Source organism: Anomalospiza imberbis, chromosome 16 (genome assembly GCF_031753505.1).
Source record: "Anomalospiza imberbis isolate Cuckoo-Finch-1a 21T00152 chromosome 16, ASM3175350v1, whole genome shotgun sequence".
NCBI classification, from domain to species: Eukaryota; Metazoa; Chordata; class Aves; order Passeriformes; family Viduidae; genus Anomalospiza; species Anomalospiza imberbis.
In genome coordinates this window covers 14,540,009-14,558,404 of record NC_089696.1, presented here as the reverse complement: position 1 = coordinate 14,558,404, position 18,396 = coordinate 14,540,009, and the positions used below count along the sequence as shown (strand labels likewise).

The following is an 18,396-nucleotide window of genomic DNA, read 5'->3' as shown; positions in this document are numbered from 1 at the left end:
TCCCGCCAGGGCACCGGGAATGTTGTTCCCCACTCCCTCCACGGCATGATGCCAAGGTGGGAGGGGGAGCAGGCTGCCCTGCGCCCAGTTTTGGGGTGAGTCAGCCCGGGCAGGGCACGGCTTCCCCTCCCTGCTGACTAACCCCGGCCCCGGGGAGATGCGGCACTGGGGTGACGCAGGGTTCTGGGGCGGAAAACAGCCCGGGGGCGAGCGGGGAACGATGGCCCGGTGATGGGCTGGGGGCTCATGGATGGCTGGAGGGGCCTGAAGCGCCGGCACAGCCCCGGCGACTGAGGGTGGGGAGGCTGGGTGTGCTCTGAGGAGAGAGAAAAGGAGGAAAAACTCAAAGGAGGAAGAAGGAAAACAGAGGGGGGAAAGAAGGGGGTCGTGAAAAGGGGAGGAGAGAAAGCAGAGAGGCAGAGGAAGGGAATAAGAGATAAAGAGGTGTGAAGAAGAGAGGAAAGGGGGAGGGAGAAGAGGAAGAGAGAGGAGAGCTGGAGAGGAGGATGAGAATAGGAGAAAGAAGGGAGAAGAGCAGGAAAGAAAGAAGAGAGGAGGAAGAAGCAAGGCCACAGACCAGCAGATCCCATCCATCCCTCTCTGGCACCTCGCACCCACCCCATCTCCCTCTTGCAGGAGGGAGGCACCAGGAGGACGAGGGGCTCAGCACGAGGCCGAAGCACAGGGTGCTGGCAGGAAGGGGAGAAGGCAGAGATCCCTGTCCCTGCTTTCTAGGACAGCCAGGAAGCACAGCCACCGCATTTGGCCGCCCTGTCCCCAGGGAGCCGGTGACTCCCTTTACTTAGAACCAGTTCCCTGCTCCAAACCACCTCATTCCTGCCAGGGGGAATCGAGGCACGTCCCGGTCCCCAGTACCACACAGCCAGGCCGAGAGATGCTTTCTGCTTTTATTCAATTAATGCAGCAATCTATACAAGAAAAAAAAAATGAAACCATGAAATTCCAAACCCTGACAGTGAAGAACCAAATTCTTCCTAAGAATCAACTGGAATTAAAACGATTCCCCCATGTCAGACTGTACATAAAATAATCTCTGCTCCATTTACAGCGTTTCACACAGTACTTCTCGTATCTCAAACTTCAGAACTGTACAACTTTGTTACAAACCACGCTTTTTCCTAGGAAAAGCTTACAGAAAAAAATATTGCCACTTTCTTTTTTATTATTTTTTTTTAATTTTTATTTTTTATTGGTAACAAAAAAAAAATTAGAATCTTTTAAAAAACAAAAAATGAAAGTCAGCCAGAACTTCTAAGTGTGGGCAGGGGAAGGAGCAGAGACATTTCTCACCTGAACGTTTCTCCTCCCAACAGGGAAAGGGAACACTTTTGGCAGGTAAAAGACTCTTTGCTGCTGGTGGGGGTCTAGACCCTGTCCCCCCCCTGCCGAGTCCTCCTCAAAGCCTGGCAGCTGTTTTGATCCACGGGCTTGGCTAATTCCACCACTGACCCTTCTCGAGATACGGCAACAGGAACAAGCCCCAATTCCTCCTGTTCTTTGTGGAAAAGCAGGGATGAACCCCACCTTCCTGCCCCTTCCTTAGGAAAGACAGTTCTCCTGGTCTGGGCTGTGGGTCTGGGCACATGGATTGTCACACTGGATGTAGCTCCCAGTTTGGGGCTGAGCACGGACACGCTGTGGGTGGATGGAGAGGTTGGACCACACACAACCAAATCTGACACAGGACAAACCAACGGGGCCAGGGCTGTGCATGAGCCTGGCCCAGGGGAGGAGTTTTGCCTACAAACTCGAGCTCACCCCACTCCCTGCTCAGCACCAGCCCCATGCCACCAGCCTGACCTGATGCCTGTGTGCAGCCCAACAGTGAAAACCAGGAATTCCAAGCCACAGTTTCAACCAGACAGGTTACAGGAAGGATCCAGACCTCTGGATCAGTGTGAAAAACATCTTCTAGTTTCGAATCCAGGTTTCACTCCGATGTTGTTCAGTGCAAAAGAGTTAAAAAACCATGTTATCTACACATATACATCCGTGTCTATAGAAAATGTCTGTACAAGTGGGAAGATGGCCCTGCCTGCACGCTGGGGACTCCTCTCCTGAGGGATCCTGCTCCCTCTCTCTCCAAGGTGTCAAGCCCCAACCAGTCAGGTTAAAAACCAAGAGCAGATCGTGGCTGGAGAGGAGCTCCTCCTGTCCCCCCAGCCCCGGCTGCCAGCTCTGACCCACTGCACAGATGGGAACAGGGAAGGAGGGGAAAGCTCCCGAGCAGGACATGCAGGAATACCAAAACAAGCTGGGAAAGGAATCCTGCACGCGTACAGCCTGCACAAGGATGGGATGAGGCGGTGGCTGGGACCAGGCTAGAGGTGTAAGACCTCAGCACGTCCAGAGACGGAGTCAGCGCCTCATCCCATGGAAGTCCTGCTCTGGGAAGCAGCTGTGGAAAGGCCAGCTGCTCCAGCTTCATTCAGAGTTGACACCAGGGTAGAGTATCCATACTGGAGAGGTAGGGATAAAACTGGGAGGCAGGAGGGAGAGCTGGGACCTCTGGCAGTGACCTCTGTCACAGTCTGCACCCCCAGCAGAGCTTGGCACCGTGACTAGAACAGGGCATGGCCAGGATGGATCCAGAAAGACAAAGCCATCAGGAGGAGAAGGGATCTCTGCTCCCTGCGTGCGGTTTTGCTGTCAGGGGAACGCCAAGCTGCCCAAAACGGGGGGTTTGTAACCAAGAGCTGGCCTGGATTCACAGCAGAAAGCTGGGAGGATGAGGAACGCTGCTTCAAACGCTACGTGTGGTCTGAAAATGGCATTTTCAAGGTTTCACAAACAGCAGAAGCACAAACTTTTGGATCTCTGGACTGACACGACACGTTCCTCTGGAGGCTGTGCCTCAGCACGGAGCCAGTGGGGGCTCCCACCAGGAAAACCACTGAATGATCAGACAGGCACTGCAGACCTCACCAGCACTGTGCTGAAGGTGATGGCAACATCCTCCGAGCTCATGTGACAAGATCCAGCCTGAGCAGAACCCCAACACCAGGAAAAAATCAGCAGGGAAGGAAAAGGACAGCGGGACCCAGATGTCAGCAAATGTCCTCGATCAGCACTGCAGGGAACAATGCCTGCGTGGTTGTTTTAGAACAGGAGCCCCTCAAGCCAGCAGCAAACAAGTTTCAAAATATATTACATCTTTTTATTGCCAAGCGTGCAGACCATGAAGTGTGTAGGGGACACGACACTAAGAAAAACTACAATTGGAGGGAGGACAAAGCAATAAAAATTTAAAAATAAGACTACTCCTTACCACTGCCAACACTTGGGCTCAAAGAATCAACTGGAGGAAGTTTTCCTTAAAACTACAGCTCTAAATATGGCATTGGGCCCCAAACTTTGCAAACACCAAGGCTTTGGTCTGGGCTAACACAAACCAGGTGGGAGAAGAGGATGATGATGGCAGATGCTCTAACACAACTCCACAGGGCTGAATGCCTGATTCTTCTCAGCATTTCCTGTAGCAACCAGAACACTCCCTACCCCAGGAACACAGGCAGGAATAAGCCAGGAGAAAGCAGGCAACTTCAGTGCTGGATGCACTGAACTGGGGCCAAACTCGAGCCCTGCAGCGTCCCTGCTCCCTGAGCCAGCCTCGGAGGGGACAGAGCTGCTCAGCTCCCCCAAGGCCACAGCAGCTCCTGCTCCACGAGAGTGCAGCCAGTCCTTTGGGATGGGACACTGTGCCGGGAATGCTGCACCGACTCAGCTCTCTCCACCTGGAAGGGGCAGTGGAGAAGGGCTCTTCTCGGGGGTCTCAAGGCACAGGCCCTCACAAGCACAGCGTCTCCTACTCCTCTTTGCTATCCCCAGCTCTGGGAAGCAGCACGTGCTCAGTGTGATCCCTCACTTGGCAGCCCTGAGATTCCAATATGGATCTCAGGACAATGCTGGGCCACGTTTCCTTCCTCCTCAACCACAGCCCCAGTCAGACCAGCACTGAGAAACCAGAGCTCTAGTACATTCTTCTTGGAGAGGGCAGCGCAGGGACACAGGGCTGTGAGCCCATGCTGGCTTGGGAAAAGGGTCTGGAAAGGAAACCTACGGCATTTAAAACACTAAAGTGCAACAAAAATGTCCTAAACCCTTTGAAATTGATCGCTGCAAGAGGGGTCTGCAAAGCTTCAAACTTCCAGTTACTGCAGGGCACCCTTAAAACAGACCTGACAACCACCAGGTAAAAAAAGACCAAGGAGCCCTTTGGTGAAACAAGGAATACGAGCCCACCACAGAATTTCAGCTCCTGGGGTCAAACATCATATTTAGAACATTTAGAAAGGGAAAGTGTTAAAGCAAAAAAAAAACCAAAAAACCAAAAAAAAAAAAACCCACCAAAAACCAAAACAAAAATACAATTCTCGAATCTTGCGCAATGAAACAGTTAAACTTTTTGGTGTTTTCAAAAGAAATCCCAACAGACAACCTGGCATAACTTCATCTGCTTCCTAAGGGAGAGATGCCCCCTTGAGCCATGACTCAGGACACCATGTGCACTGGACATGTTCCATCCTCATGTATGTCTCAGCATTCCTCCATTCATAAAACCAAATCCTTCCCGTTTACTCTTCAGCCTGAAAGGAAAAACCAAAACTGAAGCTAGATGGAAGATAGCCAGAGGGAGGAGAAAGTTTTCACAGACTGGAGGCCAATCTCATCAGCTCCACGAGCCTGGGAAGTGCAATCCTCAGTGTCGCCTCATTTTCACTTTCCTGGCGGGGCTGCCGTCCTCCTCCTCCTCGTCACAGTCCTCCGTGTACTCGTAAGACCTTCGCCAATAGTTCTCAGAGCTGAAGTTGCTCCGTCTCCTATGTTTTGGTAAGAGGACTGAACGCCTGTTCTCCTCCTTATCCATTTCTAGAATCCGTGGCCTGTGGAGAGGGAGGGAACAGGAGTGAGAGCACACCACGACGGGATCCAGGCCTTCCTCCTGGACGCTATCTGCAGCTAACCTGCCGTGATAGCTCTGCCTGTTTCCCCTCTGCTTTCCCAGCACTGGCTACTTGGCAGAGCAGGAACAGATCACCAAGCTGCACCTCCCTAGGGGAGCTGAGAACTTTGCTATGATGGGCCAGTTTCTTCCCTTCCCAAGGCAAGCTTTGGCCTTTACCTCCACCAGTAACACTTCCAGTCAATCTCTTTTTTTTTTATTTTATTTTTTTTTATTTGCAGCTTGTGACCCCAAGAAAAATCCCTTGGGCAGAGGGGTCTGTCTCTACTGCAGCAGAATTTAGAGCACAGAGCTGAGCTCCTTATGGTGCAGATCACACCACAGCTCCAAAATCCTTTGTCCTCTCAAATATTAACACAGTGTAATTGTTATGTATGCAGAGCTGCCTCTGATCACTTTCTGGCAGGACTGGGTTGGTGGGCTGCACACACCATTTACTTTATCTGAGTGGTTCCTGAGAGATCCCACTATGATATCCAAGAGAATTACCTGTTATACTGGAGTCTCTGAGGCCAGAGAAAGAGAAAAACATGTTTTTCACACCCATCTGCTGCAGGAGCCTATGCAAGCCATCCCCCACAGCCTGATAAGGTCACATCAGGCTGAAAAACAGCTCTGACGGATGTGCACATTTGTCCCGCATGATCGCTCCTCTAATCGGACACCGGCCCTCTGCGTGCTCCCAGGGAAGCTGCATCTGCAGCCCAGCTCCAGATCTTCATCCATCTTCCAGCCTGCATCCAGGTGAATGAACACTGCTCACAAACAAACCATCCCCACCCTCCTCCCTCCAGGACAGGTTCAAACAGGGTTGGGACTGCATGGCAGCCAAGCCCTGCGACCAAGTCAACTTTTGGGTTGTACTCATTGTGCAGAGAATGCCATCTGGGTCCTCAATTGGAATATGCAGGACAGCTGGCAGACTGGCTATCACTCACAGCCATCAGTGTGCTCACACCAAGGTGTTTAAAGGAAGCCTTGTGCAGAGCTCAAGCTTGTCTGAAACCTCAGCAAGGAGCTTCCCTGAAGGTCAGGCTTAAATATCCACACGGTCTGGTTTCTCACACAAAAATACACACACGCAGCTCTGGAATCAAAACAGGCCTGAGAAGCTTCCCAAGAAGTCCTTAACCTTTCCCAGATAGCAAACCCTCATGTTCCCTCCCAGGACTGCTTTCATAATATAGTTTAACTCAGCTGCACAGGTTGCTTGGCAATAGAGGTCAAAAATGATTAGCTGCAGGGAAACTATTGTTCTGAACGACTGCATTATCAAAAGCCAGCCAAATCTATTGCTTCTTCATTATGCCACTCACAGGATAAACAATGTAAGCTGCTTACAGCCAGAGCTCAGCCTCCACAAGTCTGGGAGGAACGTATAAAGAGCTCATTCTGATAAAACAGATCTGGGCATTGCAGAAAGCACCTGGCAGGTGCAAATCAGAATGGTTTTAAGTATGTTCTGAGGCCAGGGACCTCAGCTATGCACAGAGACAACATCCCAAACATGGCTCTTAGGAGAGATGATCCTACCTGTGGGCAGCATCAGGATCTGCTTTGCGATGGGACCGCTTTGGTTTCAGGATCTGGTCCCGGTTGCTTCCCGACAGGCGGTCAGAGTTATAACCTGGTGGCAACACAGAGCTACTCAGGGATTTTGTTTCCAATCGAGGTGCATCTAGTCTTGTTCTGCAAATATTGAAAGAGAAGAGAATTTGCAAGGAGTTTCTACAGGATCACAGCAGAACCCTCCACCCCAACCACACAGCTCAGGAGGAGGGGCAGGAATACCCCATTTCACAGCACAGCAAGCTGCAGCTTTGTGGTACTAGAAGCTTCACAGAATCACAGAATGGTTTAATTTGGAAGGGACCTTGAAGATCATCTCATTTCCAAACCCCTGCCCCAGGCAGGAACACCTTCCACTAGACCAGACTGCTCCAAGCCCTGTCCACCCTGGCCCCGGACACTTTCAAGGATGGAGCAGCTACAGCTTCTCTGGGCAACCTGTGCCAGTGCCTCAGCACCCTCACAGGAAAGGATTTTTTCCTTATATCTAATGTAAACATACTCTCTGTCAGTTTGAAGCCATTGCCCGTTATCCTGCCTTGGCTTAGGGACACACAGTCATGAGGTGAATGCAAAAGGTGCTGAGCTCACTGCAACCCCAGCTCTGGGATAAGGAGCAGAGGTGCTGGAGCAGCTGTGAAATCCCATGAAATCACTTGGCAATAACTCACAGCTCCAGTTAAGCCACCTGGGTGGGAGATGCCCTGCAAAAGCATCATCACCTGCAACAGTAATAACTGCTTCCACCTGGAAACTCCCTCCTGCCCACGGCTCTCCTGGGGTCAGGTGTTCCTCAGCTTGACTAAGAGGTGCAAAGAGTTGAAGTACGAGTCAGGAGAAGGTGTAGCAAACAGAAGCTGCACCACATCCCTTCCAGCAGCTGTGCTGGAGAGCAAGCACAGCTCATCCCAAAGGAGAACTGTCACAGGACTGTAGCCATGCACAGGTGGAGGAGGCAGCAAAAATGAAGGGGGAGAACCACTACTTGCTCTCCAGTGCTGAACTTTAGCTCCTGAGGGAGGTTTCCACAGGAGAATCCCGATCTAGATTTCCATTAGGAAACACATCCAGTTGCCAAGCTTCTCTCTGCCATCAGGGAGAGCCTCCTCAGCTAATCAGGGTGATGCCAGTCTGGCACAGGCAAAGCTGGGCATGGCAGCCTGAGTTTGCCCAGCATGCCAGAAACGAGGAACACTTCCACGGGCAGCTGCCAGGCTGGAGCCTGTGCTAGTCCACGCTGTCATCCTGAGGTGTTCTCAGCTCTAGGGCTGGACCCAGTCCAGCCTGAACACCAAAGGCCTTGCAGATCCTGCCCGTGAAAAGGGACACGGTTTAAATACCTCTCAAATACAACAGCAACTGCAGGGCTGCAGTTCAAACAAACCAACACCCAATACACTGCAAGGGCAAGGGAACATCAGCCATGCTCCCTCTGGCCAGGTACAAGGAGAGGTGACACTAAAATGGAGAACAGTGTACCTTCAAATAGAGAAACTCTACTTATGAGAGTGAAAGCAGAATGGCAGCAAAAGCCTCTAAAATTGCTTTACCCACCTCCCACGTTACCTCTCCCAGCATCTCATAAATTGAGAGCACCATTCCTCCCCTCCCCTGGCTCAAAGCACTTCCAAACCCTGCTGGCTCCTGGCAGCCCTGTGATCTGATACACAGGAAACACTGAGCACTGAAGTGTTTATGACCTGCTTGGTAACCACACTGCTCTGGAGAATCCTGCAAAACCCCACTGCTCCTCCAGCTCCCACAGCTTTGCTCTCCTGCTGCTCTCAGCGAAAACACGCTCGGAGCAGAGGCAAGAGCAGAGCCAGACTCAAACGTCTGGGAATTCAGAGCCCAACATCCCAGCTCCGACCGGGACGATCCAACTGATCTGATCCGGAAAGCTCAGGGCTGATCCTCACCACGAAGAAGAGGAAGAGGATTTTTACGAGGCTGCTGGCTGCTCTCAGGCCACCAGGGGAAGTAGCTGCTTTCCTGGTTGCACAACACCCTGTTCCAGGCACAGTCGCATGATCGGGGGATCGGGAATGGCGATCCACAGCGCGGCACAAGCAAAGGGCGCGGCGGCCCCGCCGCGCGCGCAGGGACACGCAGGGGACACGGGGAGGTGGCTGCCCTGGCCAGGGATAAGCAGCAATTAATAAGCTCTGATGGCAGCAATCACAGCCCAGCCTTTGGCAAACATCGCCACGGATTCACCACAGCTGCGAAAGCTACGCAGAAATAATTACCAGGGGGTTCATGCTTTGCTCAAGAGAAAAATCCTGGTGTGGTTTCATCTGGTCTGTCTGTTGGGTCAGCCCCTCACTGTCTGATGGGCAGAGACACTTCTGCTCTGACATGAAGCAAATCAGGCCCCAAAATTCAGGGTGGATGGGCAAACAAAGCCAGCAGAGCTTAAGGCTCTGTCCCTTCAGCAGGACTGCACCAGATCAGCTGGGTACAACCAGGGAGACCTCACTGCTCCTCCCAGGATTTAAAGGGGACTTATAAAAAACACAGAGAACAACTTTTTATGTTGGGAGATGGTCATAAGACAAGAGGGACCAGTGTTAAACTAAAAGAGGGAAGATTTAGATTGGATATTAGAAAGAAATCCTTCACTCATAGAGCAGTGAAGCACTGGCACAGGTTGCCCAGAGAAGCACAGGCTGGACGGGGCTCTGAGCAACCCGGTCTAGTGGAAGGTGTCCTTGCCCATGGAAGGGGCTGGAACGAGGTGAGGTTTAAGGTCCCTTCTTGCCCAGATGCACTTTGAGGGCAGCCAGGCTTGATTGGAACAATCCAACACCCTCAGCTTATCAAGGCTGGAGAAAGCAAGAGGCAGAGCCAGTTCAAACAGGTACATTGGATATCTACACCAGTTTGGGCAGCTTTAGCTTATTTGAGTCTGTCTTTTCCAGAAAACTGCTCCACAACCTAGGACAGGCAGCTTCTCTTTCCCAAAGTCCAGCCAAAACAGCTACAAGACTTGGGAGATGCCTCCTTGTCAGCAATTGTGCTGCTTTTCCCTGGCTGCTCCAGCACCATGAACACAACAGCTGTAAGCTCTTATCACAACCTCTCACCCCAAACCCCATGTGGCCATACCCAGCTGTGGGGTGGTTTGGCTACAGCCTGCCTTTCATCCCACTCTATCTCCTGCCACATCTCATCCTGCCTCCCCGGGTCTGGGCTGATTTTGCTTGGTTAACGCCTCAGGGCTGCTGTTTTTCCTGCCTTCATTCCATGGGTTTCTCTAACCAGATGTCCAACTCCACTCCACTGGCTTTGTGCCATATCCTCATAATGTTGCCAGACTTGTTTTGAAATCAACTAAGCCACCCAAAAGCTCATCCAGTCTGGATCCAGACCACTTGCCTGCAAGCCTTATGCCAGCCTGGACCACAACCACAGCCCTGCCACCAATGCCCACGTTTCTGGCTGGGTTTACAGGACTCAAAGTGTGTATTTTCATTTATAAAGATGCTTCTTGACAGTAGAATTACTGCTAACACCTTCCAAGGCACAGTCAGCAGGGGTCAATGTGTGGCAGTCACATTTTTTGGTCTCCTAGTAGAAGGAACTCGTAACAGAGGACATTTCTAGGCAGAAAATAAGGTTTTAACGAGGGACTTTGGGGTGGGCTTAGTTTACTTTGTCTCTCATTTTCTTAAGAGCTTTAGGAACAAGCACTGATTGATGAAATGTCATCAAGAATGCTCTTCTAGAACAGGAAGCCCCTTTCTAAAACAGCTTATGGAGCTTGGCTTCCCAGCACAGACTCGAAGGACAAGCTCTGTAATGAGCATTGAACTATCGATGTGTTTCCCTCCAAAGCCAGTGTCTTCCTCGCTCCCCAGGAAACAAAAGCCATGATACCAAGAACACTTTCTCTGCTTCACAGGACATTCTTCATCACAAGCATCAGCTTCAAAAGACCACCCAGGTAACTCACACACGTGGGTATCACAGGACCAAACACCTGAACACACAGCCCAAAACAAGAGAGTTTGATACCCTAGGTGTTTGGAGCTGGGCAGCCAAGGGAAAGAAAGCCAGTTTGGGCACCAGAAGGTCTTGCAACCCCAGACATTACAACAAAGTGCTGCTGCACAGAGCCAAGAAGCGATTAACCCTGCAGGAACAGGTTCCAACCACTTCCACTGCCGGGTACGGCAAGACACGAGCGAGCGTCAGAGTGACACCTAATCAAGGTGTAAGATCAAGCCAGCAAATTAACAAACAAGGCAGTCCTCAAGTGTTTAAGCATCATGACACCACATCCACGTTTATCTTGCTGTCTGGAGGGCTTCAACACTTACTTTCGGAGGATGATGACAGCTCTCCTCTCCTTGATGTCCTGTGGTCGAATGCAGTGTGTGATTTCGTCGGCCGCATACCCACTGACAACAGAAACAAAAAGCCACCGTCAGGGAGATGCCAGGCAGAAGCAGAAAGTGGTTTCCAGCCTCAACAAGTCAGTTTGGCCAGTACTTCCTAACTTCCACCAGGAATTCCTCCTCCAAACACCACCCCCAGGCACACAGGAGCTAGACTTGCAGGCAGGAACAAACATCGGGCAAGAATGAGGACAGTCAGGGGGTTTTGGGGGGTTTCATGACTCAGTTTTTCAGCATACCCCAGAGGAAACTGCCACCTGCTCCAGCACTGTGAATAAAACATGTAGAAATGTAGAACTGTAGATTCAGACAATTAATTTATGAAGAAATTAGAAAGCAACAGGGGAAAAAAATGGGCACATTCCTCCAAAGCATCATCTCAAACGTGCCTATGAGAAAAGCCATCTCTCACAGCTCAGATGTGCAGCACACCCAGACCCAAACATGTAACACATCAGGGAGGTTTTTTAGTCACAGAGGGGTGCAGTCATGGTAACAGCTGAGCCTCTCACCCCCTTTCCCTGAGCACAGACACCTGATCATCCTCCCCATCATACAGCACATCCTCAGCCACCACAAGAACATCACCAGCCCTAACCTACTACTCATGGGGTAACCTACAAATTCAGACCTGCAAACCAAGCTGCACTCCTCTAAAACCTTCCTATAACAGGGTGAAACAGCTCCCTGGGCTGAGGAAAAGCCCAGGCTCAAGCAGTAGCTGTTGTCAGCAGGAGTGTTTCACTGTGTGACGTGACTCCAGATACTCCACATTTTCAGCAGGCTGGAGAGGAGCCACAGCCAAGGACAGCCCCGGCTTCCAACAACACACTGGAGCATTTCCTGATGGCTGCTTCTGTTTCCAGCTGGGCTCCTGTGCCCAGCAGAGCAGGTGAGATCACGGTGGGTCCAGGGAGAGCTGCCACCACACCTGCTCTGACACACAAACCGTGCTGGGAGCACATCCCAGTCACTCCAAGGGTGTGAGCCAGCAGATCCCAGCGGTGGGGCCTGCCCTCTACCTGCCATTCGGAGAGTGTCAGCTCACCGAGAGCCTTCTCGAGTCCAGTATGGGCAAAAGAGAAGCTGAGCATCTTCAGAGCTTCCTGAAACACCCAACAAGGGCAAGAACACCTTGGGAGACACTTGGCTGAAGGCTGCTCAAGCTTGCACACCCAGCCTGAAGCAGAAATCACCAGGCCCAGTGTCCCCACAAAGCATTACCGTGCCACTGCTGGCACGCCAGGGTCAGGGGCTGGCAGGTTATTCAGGACACCCTGAGCAGAGAACAGAGCTCAAACACACAAGTCCTCCCTGGGGACAGGACCGGGTTTCCTTGATCTGGTTAGATAACCCACCCACTCACCCAGAAACACCTCCTCACACACAGATTTACTGCTCTGCAAGGACAGCTGAAAGTCTAAGGCCTGCCCAGTTGAAGCAGGGGTGGTGTCCATCCCCACCGTGCTCCAGGCATTGCAGAACACAAAAAGGGGCTTATGATGATGCTCTATTATGTTCCTGGAATCTCTGCATCAAGCTCCAGTGAATTCATGAATATCACCCACATTAACATTCAACTCAGCATCCTCATCAGCACCCTGAACACCAGGGAAGGGTCTGCTTCCAGACCTGCACTCTTCATCACCAGGTATCAGCCTGGACACTTCTTTTCACTCCTTCCCCAGATCACTTCCAGAGTGGCACCAGGAAGTTTGTGGTCCCAGATCCATGTGGGCAACATCAAACAACTGCCACACCACCCCGGTCTGAGACCATAAGGGGGACACACCAGTCTGGCCTCAGTGCCAAACTGGTGTGGGAAACTCTGCACTATATCATATATAGTGATGGAGTGCCTCTGCACAGGCAGAGAAACGAGAGCAAAGGATTATTTGGTTGTCATACTTGTGCTACCTCGTGCCAGCATGAACTCACCCACTGCCCAGCCTTGCATGCCCTGAGGATGGGTGAAGGGGCAGACCCTGAAGGAAAACACCCATCATGATATTAAGCACAGATTTCTTGCCCAGAGAAGAAACTCAAAACAGCCTGAAAAGGAAAATCATAAATTCCTGCCCATGAGAACACTCAAGTGTGACATCTCCATCCCAGAGCGTTTTCCAGAAGAACATGGGGAAGTGCTGATGTTTTCCACACACTACCCCAAAACCAGACCCCATTTCCAAACTAACCTGTCAAACCTTACACCCCCAACTCTTCCCTGAGTCTTTTTCCATCCGGAAGAGCCGCTGCTGAGCCAGAATTGATTCACACAGAGATAAAAGTGGATATTTTTGTGCAAACATCACCAGAAAGGAAGCCTTGAAGTTCTACAGACTCTAACAAGAAAAGCATGAACAAATCTCTGCCTCATCACCACTGGCACACGTGGAACTTCCTCTGCACCAACAGCCTGTTCTGAGGGATCAGGCTATTTTGGAGCAGACAGCTGCAGAGAGATTCCTCCAGCTGGGAAGGAAGGAGGTTCATCCTCCAGCGACTCCAACCTGCTCTGATTATGCTTCCACCAGGCACGCCTCGAGACAACAGGAGGGACACACATCACAGCACTCCCCTGCCATTACAAACAGCCAGGAGACGACCTGGAGCACTCTCCAGCTGCGGGAGGGAAGCCTGTATGGCACAAGCTCTGGGAACTTGGGAAATGTTACCTGTGCCTTTCGTTCCTCCAGCTGCAGCGGCACTCTTTCCAATGCTCAGACAACACACCTGGCAGTTTCAGTGCTGAGATTTGCTTCCTATGACAGCAGCTGCAGGGCAGGGATCCACCTGGAACCCCCCATCCTAGGTGACTCCACACATCCCCCGTTCCCTCCTTTTTCCCAGCCCAAGCATTCTCAAAGCACACGCTCCCCAGATGAAAAGGCAAATTCCTCCATCTCCCCCTCACTGCTTCTATCGATTGATGCTCACCAAATTGTTGTTAAAATAAGAAAAACCCACAAACGTGGTGAGGTCAGCAGCCCCTCCCAGCGAGCTGATGGCTCACAGGACTGGGATCCAGCAGCACACACTGAGCTGATGCTTCCTCCTGGCCTGGCTGCCACTGGGACAAACCTGCAGGAGCACCTGCTTCCCAGGGCTGCAGGACAAGAGGGGACTGGAGGAGGTCATCTTCTAGATCACAAAAGCTACAAGAGCAAATCCTCCCTGCGGATGTGAAAGCAGAGGAGAAAGGGCCTTGCTGGAAGAGGGAAGGGCTCATTAGCAGGTCACAGGGTGGCTCAGCCTTTGCCTTCTGGCAGAGTGGCACAGCCCAGCCACGTGAATCTTGCTCCACCTCACCTGTCAGTTGAGGTCTGAACACTTTCCAAGGAGTCTGAGGCAGGTTCAGGGCTGGCAAACACCACATCCTGCTTCAGGGCAGGCAAACAAAGTCAAGGGAGGGAAACTCTGCAAAATCCCTACTGGGTCAGCAGCTGTGGAATTAGGAGCAGGAACGGGACAGGGGCAATCTGGGGCCAGCATGAGAGTGCTGTGGGGTCAAAGAGAGGGATTCAACACCTTCCTTTAGATCCTCAGGACTTCCACACAGCCCCCAAACACACACGGCTTCCCTGGAAGGGCTGCAGGCCAGAAGCAGCCACTGGCCCAGCAGGATTTGAATCCCAGACATTACAGGCATGCCACCTCTATCTGTGCCCGCTCCCCATCTCCAGGGCAACTGCCTCCAGCAGCTGTTTACCCAGAGGAGAAAACGCCAAGTTTGGAGAGTTGACTTAGTCATGACCAAGGGCTGGATTTGGTGACACACCCCTGAGCACGGTCTGCACCTCTCCTGCTCCTCCAGATTGCTGGGGCTAGATGGGAGACCAGGAGAGCTGCTGTGAGGCAAGGAATTGATTCCAGACAGGATCCTATCAACACACATCAGCCACTTTGGCAGAATCTCTCCTAAGTGAGTGTAAAGTACCTGCTAACTGCTGTACCAAATTTGAAATAATCCCTGTTTTAAAGTCTATTACTTGCTGGAAGGCAGAACATCTGACCACGATCAAGCTGCAGTGGGTGGGTCAGAAAGCAGCCCTTGGATTTGGAGGGAAAAGATATCTCAGATATCTTCATCTGGTTTGTAGGATTGCTTCAGCCACATGAAGAAACTGATTACAGCACCTGAGTGACACTGGCCAACAACCCAAACACCCCTGGGAGACACCTCACTCCAATTCCATGAGCCCTGAGCCAGCAGCCTCTTCCCAGCAGTTTTGAAGGAAGAGCAAGGGTCTGGAATAAGATAACATCATTCCCTGGTCCTGGAGAAGAGAAAGCATCTCTCCTTCCTCCCACCATCCTTCACTGCAGATCCTCCTCCGGAGTTTTTCAAGAGGCTTTGACTGCAAGACTTGAGGCTGACCCTGCATTAACAGCTCTGCCAGAATGCTTCCAAGCAGGATAAAACTCTCACTGTCCTTAAAAACTAAGGCCTCTGGCTGTAAAAGGAAGGACAACTATTTATCCAGGCCTGACAAGGAAAGACAGCAGAAGGGCTCGCATCAGCAGCAGGAAAATTAGGGTAGAAAGTTTCCCTCCTGGTATCTTAGAGAAGTCAGGGAGCAGAGCAGCTGCCTGGGGATGGAGCTTGCTCTGCAGTAAAAAGATACAGAGCAGGATGGGTCCCCTTGGGTCCCATTTCACAAAATCACCCTGACCTCTGCCCCCTGAGCCCTGTCAAACCACCAGAGAACGAGAAAATGTCCTCAGCACCATTCCCGACCCCCTCTGCAGCCTCCCTCATCCCTGGCTAATCCACACAAGTTACCTAACATCGGGGTACGGCAAGGATTAGTTAATGTTTGTGCAGCTTTTCCGAGATAAAAGCGACGTGAGATCTCAGCATTTATTATTGATGCACCAGTCAAGGAGGCCGTGTGTTTGTGGGGGGAAAAAATTCCTTCCCGAACCCTGCAGCGATCAATTTACAAGCCAAAGCAAGGGATTGTATTACGGCCCGGGAGCCCGGAAAAGTGGCCTGGACCTTCACCAGTCCAAAAAAACCACTCCCCAAAGGAGGCTAGAGCTGGTAGCACTGCTGGCACAGTCCTGGTGATCCCTGCTGCTGGCAGGCAGCACTCTGACCTTCAGGGACACAAGGCACCGGCAGCCCCGGTGCCAGGCTTCGAGCTGCCCTCCCCAGGAGCTGGACACCAGCAGAATCCCTCTGCTCCAGCCCTTCCTGTCCCCTCACCTGCCTGCTCCCCCTCCCAGCCCGTACCGGGAGGCAGTGGGATTAGGAAGCAGGCATTTCCCGGTGCCAATCCCAGCTTTGCTGCCGGCCAACTGCGTGACCTTGGGCAGGTCATTCCACCTTCCACGGCTCTTCCTCAACACACACAAAGTCCCTTCCTGTGCCCGTGACCCGCTGCACTTCCAAGTGACAATCACGCGGGGCTCTGCACTCTGGTCTCCCCGTCATCATCACTGGGCAGGGGAGGGTTCAGCATTCCCAGTTCACAGACTGGGAAGACGAGGCCACTCACACCTTCTCTCCACGATTAAGGTCAGGTCAGAGAAGCACCGGCCGAGCTAAGAATAGACCCAGGAGCCCAGTCCCTACCAGCTGCTCCGCTCTGACCACTCTTGGGCAAAGGATCCATTTTGTGTCTCAACGAGTTATTTTAACCATTTACGGGGACTCAATGGCTAGCTCAGCTCTGCTAGCACGCTCCCACCAGCATTCGCCTCAAGCCCCGTGGAGAGGGCACCCACCCAAATCCTCACCCACAACGACGGCAGGACGCCCCCCCTCTCCCAAAATCCCCGCTTCACCCCTTCCAGCCCAGCGAAGCCCTGAGCACCTAGAGGCGAGGGAGATGGAGCCCGAGGCGCCGTCGGGGCACGCATCCGTGCGCCTCGTGATCCGCGTTACACAACCGGGCCCCGGCTCGTTAGCGGAGCCTCGGCAACGCGGGCGAGTTACCTGAGCACCGTGACGCTCCCCCTCTTCACGGGCAGGAAGAGAACGGGCTCCGAGACCCTGATGGGTTTGAACTGGAATTTACACCCGAAGCAGAGCGCCGAGTCGCTGAAGAAGGACACGGAGACGATGGGCCTCTCAAAGATATGGATGGGGTCCACGTGGGAGACAATGCAGCCCCCCGGCTGGTAGTCGTTGATGACGGCACTGTTCACAAAGCCCTCGGGGATCACCCGGTGCTCCACCAGCTTCCTGATCACCAGGTCGTGCACCCACTCGGGGATGGCGTCCACCTCCCCCCGCGGGTACAGGCGCTCCTGGCCGGGGCCTCGCCGCTGCAGCTGAGACCCGTAGGTGTAGCCTTCCCCGAAAAAATACTTGTTCCGCAGCGGCGCCCGATCCACCGTGTGCTCCTTGTAGAGCCCCTTCTCCGCCCGGGACACCACGTCCTCGATGCGCGCCTCGATCTTGGCGCACTCCTCGGCGCTGAAGAGGCGAAGCTGGCGGATGCCGCTCTTCACTTTCCGAGCTTCCTCCTCCTCCTTCTGCTCCTCGTAGTCGCTGGGCTCGGAGCCGGAGTCCTCCTGGTGCCGCCGCTTGCGGTCGTACGGCGGTTCGGGGGGCTCCCGCGGGAGGCCGCCGCCGCCGCCGCCGCCTTTGTGGCCGTCCCGGTAGGGCATCATGGACTTGAGCTTCTCCCGCAGGTCCGTGTAGCCGCTGCCGGCCATGGCGCGTCCGCAGCCCCCGCCTCTATCGATCCCGGCGCTGCAGGCGGCGGCGGGCGGCGGCGGGGGACGCGCAGCTGCTGCTCATGGCACCCGCCGCCCTGCCGGGAGAGAGAGCCCCGCAGGACGGGGAGGTGAGGACGGGACCCCGGTACCGCACCAGACCCTCTCCCGCCCCCCGCCCCCCTTCCTCGGGAGATGGGACCCCGCTCCCGGCGGGCAGAGCTCCCGCCCTCTCCCTCCCTCCCGGGGCAGGGGCGGCCCGGCGGACGCCACACTCACGGCTTGGCCCGGGGCGGGCGCGGACAACGTTGCCGGTGCCGGTGCTCACGCGGCGGCAGGGCCTGGCACATTCCCAGTGGCGGACCCGGACGCCCTGCCCGTTCCCACCGCCGCGGCTCTGCCCATGGCGGGGGACAACCGGAGGAGGTGTGGGGGGTCCCGCGCCGTGCCGGGGGACAGCGGCGGGCGGGGGTCTGGCGCGGCCCTTCCCGCTACGTCACCAGGAGCCGGCCCGACATCCCGGATCGCCGCGGGGCCGCCCCGCCCCGCGCCCCGCCGCGCACGCGCCGCCACCGCCCCCGGCCCCGCCCCTCTCGCGCACGTACGGGCAGAGCGCGCGACCCGGCCCCGCCCCCACCCCCCGCGCGCACCCACCGGCGCCGTTAACCGGCAGCGGCGGCCCCGCCCCGCGCGGCGCTGATTGGCCGGGGGGCGGCCGCGAGCGCCGCGGGCCGGCGGCTGATTGGGCGGTTGGAGCGCGCGCGCGGCGGCGGCGGG

At 53.8% G+C, this 18,396-nt stretch overlaps 1 protein-coding gene across 2 annotated transcripts; it reads right to left on the bottom strand.

The window, feature by feature from the left end:
- Positions 1–894: 894 nt before the first annotated feature.
- On the bottom strand, positions 895–18,181 carry ALKBH5 (alkB homolog 5, RNA demethylase). 2 transcript variants are annotated; one of them, XM_068207226.1, is made up of 5 exons: positions 17,899–18,176; positions 16,895–17,717; positions 10,876–10,956; positions 6,518–6,673; positions 895–4,904 (listed from the first exon to the last, which is right to left on the bottom strand). In XM_068207226.1, exons 2-5 carry the CDS (start codon positions 17,617–17,619, stop codon positions 4,721–4,723), a joined length of 1,146 nt encoding a protein of 381 aa, XP_068063327.1. In that variant the 5' UTR covers positions 17,620–17,717; positions 17,899–18,176; the 3' UTR covers positions 895–4,720. The 2 variants fall into 2 exon arrangements, with proteins under 2 accessions (XP_068063327.1, XP_068063328.1); XM_068207227.1 differs by lacking the exon at positions 10,876–10,956 and having other exon boundaries at positions 17,899–18,181.
- Positions 18,182–18,396: the final 215 nt, after the last annotated feature.

Excerpts from the sequence above, each read along its gene's own strand:
- ALKBH5 (XM_068207226.1), bottom strand. The coding sequence starts at position 17,619 with ATGGCCGGCAGCGGCTACACGGACCTGCGGGAGAAGCTCAAGTCCATG. Across the intron at positions 10,957-16,894 it reads GGGAGCGTCACGGTGCTCAG|TGGGTATGCGGCCGACGAAA; the intron begins GTAACTCGCCCG and ends TTCTGTTGTCAG. Across the intron at positions 6,674-10,875 it reads GCTGTCATCATCCTCCGAAA|AACAAGACTAGATGCACCTC; the intron begins GTAAGTGTTGAA and ends CAATATTTGCAG.